The 12420-nt window shown below is 44.6% G+C and overlaps 1 protein-coding gene across 1 annotated transcript; it reads right to left on the reverse strand.

The window, feature by feature from the left end:
- Window positions 1-1110: 1110 nt before the first annotated feature.
- On the reverse strand, window positions 1111-11706 carry MTF1 (metal regulatory transcription factor 1). Its single transcript, XM_074162094.1, has 11 exons — window positions 11642-11706; window positions 10875-11338; window positions 7832-8070; window positions 7280-7411; window positions 6681-6754; window positions 6035-6168; window positions 5116-5193; window positions 4317-4419; window positions 3182-3738; window positions 2689-2755; window positions 1111-1671 (listed from the first exon to the last, which is right to left on the reverse strand). The coding sequence occupies exons 2-11, from the start codon at window positions 11286-11288 to the stop codon at window positions 1283-1285; spliced, it is 2187 nt and encodes a 728-aa protein (XP_074018195.1). The 5' UTR covers window positions 11289-11338; window positions 11642-11706; the 3' UTR covers window positions 1111-1282.
- Window positions 11707-12420: the final 714 nt, after the last annotated feature.

Raw genomic sequence — 12420 nt, forward strand, 5'->3', positions numbered from 1 at the left:
ACATTTTTTTAAAATAATGCAGCATAAATAAACCATTTAGAATGAGACTGCATTTATTGCAACATTACAGGCTTTTTGGTGGAAGGGGGGTTTGTGTTTTATTTACCCTGAGTAGGTTAGAATATAGACTTTCAGTTTGATATGAAAAACTACTACGCTGTGTAACGTCTTTTAGCCAAGAAATAGCCCCGTGCACAAAAAGCTGGCATTGCAGTAGGTTGGAGGCAGATTCAGGCAGAAATTATATAGCTGAACAGAAAAAATGAAGCATTTAGGGACAGCCAAAGGACAGACTCACTGAATTCAAACTGAACTTATGTTCAACCATTCTGAAAATTCTCCTAGAGCTGTTCTTGACAAAAGATGAGAGTAACCTACAAAGGCACCATGCTCCTGATTGAACAGTCGTGGGGTAAGAGGATGACTTGTTTCTGAACAGCCAGATAAATCCCAAGAGCAGCCAGCACCACTCTGACCACGCTGGGGACTCTCAGCACCCTTCCGAGAGAGGCAAAGAACCAGCCTCCAGCCTGAGCAAGCAGGGGCTCCGAGCGTGTTTCCGTGCTGTGAAACAGTGTCTGCCACCACACTTCTAAGTCCTAATGAAATTAAATGAACAGATCTATCAGGAGCACAAGGTACTTGTGCTCTACTGAAATAAACTCCACAAAGTTTCTGTAGGCTTTAGTAACAGCGCTGCTACAAAGCAAACCCAGGCATCAGCTCCCAGCTCAGTGATGTGACAATCGCATCCCAATAAAATTGCAGATAAATCATCTTCTACAATAATGCCATTTTCTACTACAGCAAATTCCCTTCCTGGGCTCCCCTTACAGTGCATGGTTAGTATCAGACATAAGAGACAGAAGAAAATTATAGACCCAAGGAGTTGTAACAAAGACCCACTCGCTGCCAGTACCTTAATCCCAAACGTAAGTGATGTGCAATTGGAGACAAACTAACCCCCCCTTTTTCTTTTTAAAAATCTTTTTGCACACGAGTAACCTTAACTTCTGTGTTCACATATGACAAGCAAAAGTGACAGACAGTGCAGCCAAAACAGTTCATATATAACTTAGCTTTTTCTTTTTTTTTTTCCTTTTCTTTTTTTAGATAGATTCTCAAAGATGGATGTACCTGGGACGTGACTAAGATGACATCTGTGAAGCAGAAATAAGCCACAAAACTTCCAAAGAGGAAGGAAAGAGAATCGATCCTTCAGTTTCTGCTTCTAAGGAGAAGGGTTTTACCCTCCAGGTGCAAAGGAAAATCTGGAACATCTTCACTTAGAGAAGCTGCTATTCAAACCAAGTTCTTCCTCACCCTGCAGTAGTGCTTCGATTGGAATTATATTCGATGGGGTTTCAGGGCTTTGGAGGGACAGGAAGTCCGATACATCCATGGCACTTAGCGTTTCAGTCTGCGAGTCTGGAGGGGTAACTACCTGACCGCCCTGCCCACAGGAAGGAGAAGGGGAGGAGGAAGGAAAGGTCTGAGGTTGCAGCTGGGGAGCTGGCTGCTCCAAAGCTTTTGGATCAGGTGAGGAACATTCCTTCTTCACGGTGGCTTTGTCCTTGGCAGAGTCTCGGCAGGCACACTGGCACTGGCAGGCCTCCTCCTGCTTTATGATGATGACAGGGACACTGAGACCAATCTGCTGAACAGCGTTTCCTGAAGAGGAAACAAAGACAAAACACAACGGAACTACATAATTTCACAGCAGGGAGAGACACATCATCTTTGCTAAATTAGACTGTATGCACCTTGCAGCACAGATTTCCCGTTACTCTGTTCAAGCACAATTAATACCTCCAGCAGGTGATAAATAAGAAAAAAGGGGCAGGTGCTCTGCTGCAGAGCAGCCTGTTCAGGCTGAACCCAGGCATTAGAATTCTCATCTAGATCTTTTACACAGCCCAACATGTCTCTTCTGACAACCACTGTAACTTTTACAGCATAAAATCCAACAGAGAGTGGCATTCAAATGCCCCAGTCTCTACACACCCATCTTTGAAGACAATACAACATGACACCAGTAATTCCACTCCTGAACACCAACACAGGTGGTTTCCTGTTCATTTTCTCGAGTCTGCTTTCCTCTCCCATCCTGCTTGTCACGCTTCCTCCTCACTCTTCCTATGCTGCTTTACTTGCCTGGCTTCCTTTCTTTTGCAAAGTTTAGATTTTAAACTTACCTGATCTCTCTTGACTCTGATTGATTCATCTTTGCAATATAACATCACTGTGTCGGAGGCAAGTGATGGAACAGAACTTCTACAGGCATGTGTCAGTTTGATGGATCTCACAGACAGTGCTTACCAAAAATAATTGCTAAAAAACTGATTAAGTTTACTACCTGTTTCACATCTTCATTTAAAAGAACAAAAAACAAATTATGTCCTTGCATTTCTACCTCTTATTCTTGTCTCTAAGTTCCATTAAAATACCATTTTATGAATACTGGATCTGATTTGTGAACCTGATTATCTTACAAGTTGTTAGAGAAACTACTACAGGACAGATCTCAGCACCAAGCTATAAGTCCACAGCAGAATGCACTTAAAGCCTCAGGAAGGTAAAAAAATAAAGGTTATCTTCAACATTTCTGCAAGTAACAAAATCCCAGTCAAGCTAACAGCACTACAGACAAAGCGGAAAAAGCAAGTTCAAGTTCAGTGTCATGCTTACCTGTGTTGCCAGCTACTGGTACTGCAGTGGTAAAAAACACCTTTTCTACTACTTTTGGAACTTGTGGCTTTAAAGAAAAAAAATAAAAAAGTATGAGCTGATTCCAATCAAATTTCTATTGTTCAAATTCTAAACAGCTGCAATCAAAAGAAACAACTAGACACACATTCCAAAGAGAACACACAGAAAAAAAGTAATTAAAAAAAATGTAACATTTAGCTTGGTTCTGGGCAGTGTTCTGGCTACCCCAAAACTCAGAGTATTATTTCAGTAGCCCTAAAGAGCAAAGTTTCTTTCTGCACCCTGGATTTCTCTATCTATTTTCTATTTATTTCTCTATCTATTTTAGGGGCTGCATTGGTGACATGTTTATACTGCATCCTGGTTTGTATCTTACAATTCCAGGTTTGATGCCCACCCTTTTCAAAAGCAAGGACTCTGGGAGGGAGAGGGATGGTTCAAGCTGTTTCAAAGCCGCGCTGGATATACTAACCATTTGTTCTTGGTTTTGCGGAGAACCAGTGGCACCATTTAAGATCCATTGCAAGTTTTGCTCTCCCATGACAATGCTGGACTGCAGAATCGTGGTGCTCTGAGAAGGAGTAATTGTTATAGTCGGATTACTGGTCAGAACCGAGTTCGCACCAACAGGCACAGTCTGAACTACAGCTGGCAGGGGCTCAGTGGCACCGGAGGCTGCTGGGGCAGATGCCCCAGCAACCACTGAAAGTCCTGGTACAATGGGCTGTGGCGGCGTCTGAGTGTGCTGCAGGAAGTCTTGGTGACTGGCTGCAAACTGTGTGCTGTGAGGAACAGGCACTTCTGGGGACTGTAAAACAGTTGCAGGATTTCCAAACGCAGCTTGCTGTGAGCTGGTTCCTATGGAGGAGGGCGCAGCCGGCGCTGCTGAGGCTTGTAGTGCTGGATGCGAAGGCTCCGAGATGCCGAGCTGCAGCACAAGTGGAAGAGACAGCGATGCTGAGTCTCCTGCAGAAGGCGGAACAGCAGTGACTGAGTCTGCATCGCCATTAAAACCTTCAATCAAGGCAGCTGCCAAAAGAAACAAACAAACAAAAAAAAAAAGTACATCAGTTCTCATAAGATCTGAATAAGCAACTTTTTCAATGAACTTATGGGCCAGATGATGGAACTTTGCTAAGTAAAGCATTTCCACTTTCACATCTTCTCACTGGTGCTCAAAACCATGTAACGCTTGGCAGTGCCATCCAAAAGTAGGTCCAAATTCAGGGAGCTGGTGACACCGAATACTACACACAAGTTGATCAGCCTCATTAGCTCTCTCTAATAAGCCTTTTTATCAGTGGGTTTGTGCAGGTACGTCAAGAGAGCAAGCGTGAAAACAACGCTTGTGTGGGCGGTCCAAGAGCATCAGTGTCAGTGTTGTACAAGAGCACGTTGTAACCACTTGCTCGGTTCCCAATCACCCCGTCACACCAACCGTGAATCCGGTGCATTTCAACACAAAGGAATTTCAACTGTGAAGTCCTGTTTGCTATTCAGAGTTGTGTGTTAGTCATCTCCAGTCTGAAATGAGGAATTAAGTACATGCACACAGAGGGGGAAAACTGTCAAAAGCTCTCTCAAAATAATGCAGAGAGAATTCGTACCTGTCTGCTGAGAGTCATCCTGATTCGCAGTGTGGTCTGGGCTCTGGAACATCGACTCGAAGATACTTGCTGGTGAGATTGTGCTCAGGTCTTGTCCATGTGTCTGGCAAACAGAAAATAAAGAGGAAGAGATCAGACAATGTTATATCTTGGGACTCATAAACTTTGCACAAATTCCAGTCAAGCAGCATATGAATGTCAGAAACACCTCTCCAATTAACCACCACCTTCAGGAATGGCAATACATTTCACTTACTGTGTGTAATGTCACAGTTTTTATTGCCCACAATAAAATCTACCAACATAATGAGCAAATTCTTACAAAAATAAGTAAGTCCTTCAGAAGTAAAATATATCCTTCCACATTGATAATTTGTTTAACTCTTATTTCTTGTAATGCTCTGTTAGAATCAGAAACATACATTAATTTGTTCCTGACAGTTTGTGAAACTTTTTCTGGAGTAAAACCAAAATACTGCACTTGGATTATATCCTGGACTATGTAGTACCATCACCCCCACTGCTCTGGGAATGGACAGACTGCTTCCACATCCAAGCACAAAAGAATTACACGGTCTCATTAATACATAATTTTCCTCTATGTAAAATTTAACCTCAGGCAACAGTTATCAATAAGCAAGAACATCATTACAGTAAAATCAGCTGGAGAGCCTTTAAAAACTGAAGGCTGAATTAAGCATTGCATAATTTGGTGGGAAATCCCTCTCTTTCACTTGGTCTTGCCAGAAAAAAAACAACACTCAAATTTCAGGTGAGGCAATTGCAGACAGTAACTCACTGGATTAGAGTTCTCCCGCAATTCTGAATCTGTTGAGATGAGGCTTAAGTCACTCAGACAAAGCGAGTGGCTTGTATCCTGTAAAGAAGAAAAAAGAAATTGAGTTATATATTAAAAAAAACAGTGTCAGAAATGTTTTAAATTACTTTTTAGAGTCCACACAATTCTGCCTACACAGAACTTTTTTACCTATATGGAACCCAGCATCAGTTCTAAAATCAAAGGAGCAGTATTACTAAGCAAAGGATATTTAGTAGCTATCAAGGATTCTTAACATCTCTTCTACATTGCTTCAAAAAAAATTAAATAACCTGGAATTTTAAATTAGCACAGGAACAAATCAGCCTATAGAAAATAAAAAATGTAAACCTTAACATTTACTATTTATTTTACTTCACATGCTTATAACATAGTCTCGATGAAAACATAAGAATCTACAAGGAAAGCACGATAATATATATAATTGCCTATAAACTTGTATCAGTACGTGGCAGACTCATCCAAGCAGCAGTAGCTCAAGCTTTAATTTTAATACGATTAAAATACATAGACAGACTCAGATGAGCTTCTCTAAATATAACTTGGTAACCAAATACCATGCCAGAAGTCTCAGAAATACTGATCCCACTGTTTTTTATCACACCCTGTAAACACAGCACAGAGAGCCAACCCCACGCTGCCACCCTGGATCTCAGCCGCTGCAGAACTGGAACTGCATTCGGGGTTCAAACATGTGGCACCCCTAGGTGTCCTCACGAGGAGAGAGGGCACCAAGCAGTTACGATTCCCTTCAGCCCTTCCTAAGTCCCAGCCTTAAACGTTATACCTTTAGAAGAGGCTGCAGACCAATTAATTTCTTCCCCAAAGTATGGTTTCACATCCACCTCAGACAGAAGCGCCAGGAAGAAGCACTACTCACCTCAGACACATTGTTATTGGGAAGTGCGTTATAGGAATGGCCTTTCTCATGACCTTTCATGTGACTCTTGAGACTATACTGAGTACTGAAAGTCTTCTCACAGCCGTTACTGGGACAGAAGAAGGGTTTCTCCCCTACAGGCAGCAAAAAACACATATAACAAAACTTACAATTGCTATATGAGACACCTATTTTTAAAGCCCAGAGGAGAGGGACATTTTATACAAACACGACTGTTTAATGCCCCTTCACGCATTAAGCATTCTTGGGAGTCTTGCAGATAAAAGCTTCCATTTTACCACGTGAACTGACACAAGAACACAACATTTAATTTTTATGCATCATTACCAATACATTTGTGAAATATGTTCATGAAATTTAAGACCTGTCAGGTATAAATGGAATTTTGGGGATTGCCCTGACCCAGGTGCAGGAGTTTGCACTTGGCATTGTTAAACATCACAAGGTTCGCACGGACACACGCCCCCAGCCTGGCAAGGTCCCTCCAGCACATCAACTATACCACTCAGCTTGGTGTCACCCACATATTACATATATTTATAAGTATAAATACATATTAGGATTCTGAGAGTTAGTACAAACTGAATAAGCTCAATTGAAGGAAAACCAAGCCCTTGGGACTTACCAGTATGTGTCCTAACATGTGTTTTAAGATGGTGGCTTGCAGCAAACGCCTTTCCACAGCCGTCATGCTCACACCTGAATGAGGATCACAGAAGAGTTAGCATCGGGCCTCCTCGAGGCACTAGTCACAACCTTAGGTCACACTGTGCAACAGCCACAGGACTCTGAAAGGCAGGCCCAACGCTGACCTGTGTCAGCGACTGCGTCCCTCCCCACAGCCACTGCATGCGCTGCAGACACAGGGCTCTGAACAGGACTTCAAATTCAAGCATGAAGTCAGCATTTGGGGGGGGTGCTCCTTTAAAGAACAAACATTCCATCATGGCAGAGAAGCCGCAGTATGTTTTAAAACTGTGCTCATCGTGGCACACATTTATGTTTAAAAAAAGAGCTTGACTATTCTTGTCTTTGGAGACAGTCATTTCACCCACTTTTACAGGCAACGAGGGAGCTCTAGAACAAACACACTCAAACAGCTGCCACCTTCACTTTTTTCTCACCAGAACAGCTCTTCATTCAGGACAGTAGTAGCTGCCTTTTGACACAGGTGACCTATTACAGAAGTCCCACAGAAGCAAAAATTGCCAACTAGCATCTTACCGAAATGGCTTTTCTCCTGTGTGTGTTCGAATGTGCTTCCTCAGGTCACTGTGCGTCGTGAAGTATTTACTGCAGCCTTCTGATTCACAGTTAAACGTTTTCCCTGTGTGAAGCCTCTGATGTGCTTTCAACCTAAAAAGCACACCAAAAAATCCCTCTTATGACTTGTAGTATGAGATGGCCCCTTCCTAAGGCAAGCAAGCCATTCACTCCAACGTGCTGGACAAGATCAAAGGCTTAACTTATTCTGAATTGAAGGTAATTAGCTTATGAAAGTAATTGTAGCACTTCCGAAGTTCTCAAGCAAACCTAAGAATTCCTTGTGTTTGTGCACCACCTTCAATACTATTGTGATACAGATAAGCTAAGTATGTCATGATAGGTTCTGTCATCCTACTCTTGGTAAATCATTTCCACAGTTTGCGGGGGTTATATTCCTATCTGTACCTGGAAGAAGCATAACAGTTGTACTCAGACACAAACGAAAAGCACGCACAACTTGCAAAACAGCAACAGCCACATCTACAGTAGAAACAGGCAGAGCCTTCCCACCTGTACAGTGTATTGAACGCCTTTTCACAGCCCTGCACATCACATTCAAACGGCTTTTCCTTAGTGTGCACTCGAACGTGAATTTTGAGGCTGTAGGAGGTAAGAAAGGCCTTGCCACAGCCCTCTTGATTGCAGACAAAAGTGTATTCCCCACGATGCGTCTTTTGGTGAGTGCGCAGGTTTCCAGCAGTGCTGTAGGTGCGTGGGCAGCCCTCAAAGGTGCACTGGTATCTCTTAACCTAAGAGACAAAATGCTGCACGCTTAATAATTTTTAAGCATTACAGGAATCCAGACAGGGTAGAACTGCAGTTAAACATCAGAGACCATGGAATAGATTTAGACACCAAAGGCAAGAAAAAAAAAAATTATTGCCATTTGATTATCAGATAACTTAATACTTCTGCTGCACTATGCGAGGAAGGAGTGGCAAACACTGGAAAGCAGGCTGACCTTACAGAAGAATAGTTCTGTAGGCAGAAGGAGACCACATAGAAGCTTCCAGTGTGCAAGTCATAACGCTTAATTACATCTCATTCTCTCTTGTGAAGTAGAAGGAACAAGCCATCTGATACGCTTGAATAAGTTTATCTTCAACGTTAATTATCAGACTGATGGCTTTCATTTGAGTGTTGTAGTTGAGAAACCTTAGCATCTACAAGTGACTACAGAGCCCAAAAGAGGACTTGATGGTCGACAGGCAAGAAGCGGAAGAGCATTCCAAAAGCTGTTGATTTGGAAGTGTTTAGAAAGGCAACACAAACTCACAGCAGAGGAGCAGGAACCTGCAGATTTAGTACCCTAACAACTAGCCAGAAAGATAATACAGCAGGGCATAAGCCAGCAATTTTCCTCTTTTCCAGGGCACAAAGCACCTATCTCAGGAGCCGGTACTATTGCTTAGAAAAGGCTGCAGACCGTGTTCAAAAAAAACAGATACTGAATTAGGAGTTGACACCAGGAGAACTGGATGAACCCCTGCGTAACCAGTGTGTAACACCTACGGGTTTCTACGCATCTCATGACCCAACAACTGTTCTTCTTTTCTTTGTATATACCCATCAGAAAAGAGCATTTGATAATCACGGTTCTTTACTAGCACAGCTTAGAAGCCAAGAACAGAATAACATGGGAAGCCTTGATCTATTGTCAGGTAAGTATAAAATCACTTTATTTGAAGTCATGCTCCTCCCAGAATAGCAGGGAGAAGCATATCTGTCATGTTAATGTCTGTTAAATGACATTTAACAGACATGTTAAATAGAAGTAACATCAAAAACGCATCAGTTTTAGTGTGCCTAATTAAGAAATGGGTATATTTTAATCCTTCCATAAAATAATTAATTTGATTAATGCTTTGTGTAATATCACATAAATGAAAGAAACAATGGGCCCTCAATAAAACCACTGTGAGCTCTGTAAATGGCTCCCTGAAACACCACGCGCAAGCAACAACAAAACAGAGACACGGCAGGAGGAGGAAAACCCCCAGATGGCTCAGGCACACAGCGCTCAGAAACACAGTACCTTGAAGAGAAGGGCTGGGGCTGCACGGCAAAGGACAGTGTGCACCTCCCCCAAGGAGGGCTTATTTCCACTGCATTCAAATTACAGCATAACACCCCCCACTCCCCAGAAACTAGTTCAGGAGATGGAAAATAAATTCAGATAAAGGATTTCACTAGGAAATTCCAGGTCTTAACAAGACTTTTTTTAAACAGGAGTGGTGAAGAAATAAAATCAGTTTAATTGCATGTGCAGTCATCAACATCTGTTGAGCTAGTACACACTGTTCTAACGCTACAGATTGCGGCTTATTATCCTACAAGAAGAAAAGAAAGTACTGATACGACTGACATAAAAAAATTAACTATTTTAGCAGCTAAGAGGGTAGGATACAGTAGCTGCTAATTTGAATAATAACTGAGCAAAAGGCGTTCCTTAGACTTAAATGGGCTTATTGAACAAACCTCAGTCTGTAAGTTTCACAATCGTGGAGCTGACCTCCAACAGCCCCATTTCCTCACTGCCAAGCCAGCGATAATGAAGGTTCCCTGCTAATCTAAATTATTCAGAGCGTTCAAACCCAGCTTCCTTTCTCAGCAAGGGCTCGTTTCTTCAATTCTCTCTTACGCTGAGTACCGGTTACACAAGTAGTTGATACCACCACCACTGACACTAGCACAGATGCTTGTATAGACCATCCCTTATTTAACTCAGAAGGGCTAAAAAAAGGAGCACAAAGTTGTCCCTGTGTTGGTATTTCAATCAACTTTACATTGCTTTTGCACCTAAACAGCAAGAATCCCAAGTCAGTTGGTACAAGCCCTCATCTGTCATGCAGGCAGAATTCATTAGAAAAACAGAATTAAAAGTAATCATCATTTTAAATAGATAAGCTGACTTAAGCTTTCAAAATACAACAGACAGTAGTTTTAAGCTTCCCTTATTTTCTTCTCATATTTTCCTTGTACGTGACATAATAAAACCGGCAGTAATTTTGACATCTCAAGTTTCACACTTTAGCTGCTGCAACAATCTGGAATTCAAACCTGCAACTTGGATGTGCTTTTCTCAAGAATATGGTTAACCACAGCACAACAGAGCGTGTGTTCTAACTCAGGAAATAATTGCCCAACCAAAAGAAAAATAAAACACCACTAAAAATCACATACACTACCACCATAAATGCATTTTCAGTACCATATTCTCCTTCTATCTAGTGTGTCACCACGTGCCAGAAAGCGCTTCCTGGCTGCTACACAAGAAAGTGAAAACTGATGACACTGGCAGCTTTGCTGCTGACACGCTAAGGGACTGTGGGAAAGAGCCTGTTATCAGCACAAAGCACAGCTATCGATAAGAGCAACAGCAGATCTAAGGAAGTGTAATTCACTCCACCGTACAACAACCTTTAAGAACAAGAGAAACTTCTGTCTACCTCCCAAACAGCTTTAGAAAAACACATTTTCAAAGCATCTAAGGTCACTAGGTGAAAAGCTCTCACAATAAGCATAAAATTCAGAATCATATTTAGCTACTTACTTCTTTAAGCTTAGTTTCTGGGCATTCAGACTGCAAAGTGAGCGTTGCTCCTTCGATGTTTCTTGGCATAGGAGTTGAACCAGGATTTATCGTTAGGTGAATCTGATCTGGAGAAATAATATGTTGCACATAACCCTGGGACATTCCTTCATGATCTGCTATTAAATGAAATCCTTCTTCATGACCCTCTGGTAAAAAAGGCAAGTGATCACCACATTGTCCTTCATCCTCATCATCTTCCAACACGCTGTGGTCCTGCTCTATTAGAACAGTTGTCCTGTCGTACACCGTCCCAGACGATGAAGACACCAGCCCGTTTTTATCAGCAAACCTCATCATATTGCCATCTTGGGTTAAATCGTCTTCCTCCGCTTCATAGTAGATAGCGCTGCCGTCGGGACTGTTCTCCCCCATGGTCACCGCCTCTCACTGCCAGACCGCGCTCTCGGCCCGGAACGGCTCATCTGTAACACAAGGACGGGCGGCGCCGGGTCAGGCGGCTCAGCCCCGCCCGGGCCGGGCCCCGCTCCGCTCAGGGGACACTGGGCAGGTGCCCCGCGTCCCCAGCCGCCCCCTAGCCCCAGGGCGGACGGCTGTGGAGGCACTGGGCCCTGCGCCGCGGCCCCCACCCCGCGGGCCGGGGAAAGTGTCCCCTCCCCTAGCGCGGCGCTACCCCCACCTGGCCCGACCCCGCGGAGAGCCGCCCCCAGGGCCTGTGCGGGGCCGCGCCGCCCGCCCCGCCGCCCCCCGCCGGCCCTGCCCCTCACCGAGCTCCCGGCAGCGGAGGCACCTCCTTCCCCGCCCCGGCGGCACCATGATTACCAGCACACTCACTTCCGCTTCCGCCCGCGCACGGCCCGACGGGAGCGCCGCGCCCGCCGCGGAGCCTCACGGGAAGGGGCGGTGGGGCGAGCGCGGGGCCGCGCCTGCGCAGTCGGCGGTGGCCTGGGGCAGCGCGGGGAATCGCCGCCCGCACCGAGACCGGGCACCTCTGCCCCCCCGGGCGGCCCCTCCCGCCGCTCACACCGAGTGAAACCGGCCCCGCGCACCGGAATGCGCCCTACCGGGCCGGGAACGGGCGGCGAAGGCCAAGGGCCAGCCTGGCAGCAGAGACAGCGCCCACGTACTGCAGCCAGGGCCAGAGTTGTAACAGCGAAATACAGTTACGCGATAGAAAAAAATAGCCATTTTTTCCATAGCGAGCACAGGTTCAATACAGAGCACACAAAGCAAAGATAAGGCTTCCTTCATGCTCGTTTTTACCTCAGCATTCTCAAGAGGTCTCTGGCTGCCCATAGGCCAGGTGAGGCGGCAGCCAGCCCAGCGCCAGACACACACCCCTCTGCACATCACCCCAAACCCGGGGCTCCTCTGGGCTGGGGGTGTCCCTTCCTCACACCTTCCCCACCATCGGCAGCACCAGCCAGCGCATGTGTTTAAAATAGCCTATTTTCTTGCAGACCAGCCCCATTGCTGCTCCACGTTGCTGTACAGTCTCAGAGAGCTACAGGGTTGGGGTGGAAGACCACAGAGGGAGTCATGTAAC

This window comes from Numenius arquata, chromosome 21 (assembly GCF_964106895.1).
Source record: "Numenius arquata chromosome 21, bNumArq3.hap1.1, whole genome shotgun sequence".
In the NCBI taxonomy this organism is placed as follows: Eukaryota; Metazoa; Chordata; class Aves; order Charadriiformes; family Scolopacidae; genus Numenius; species Numenius arquata.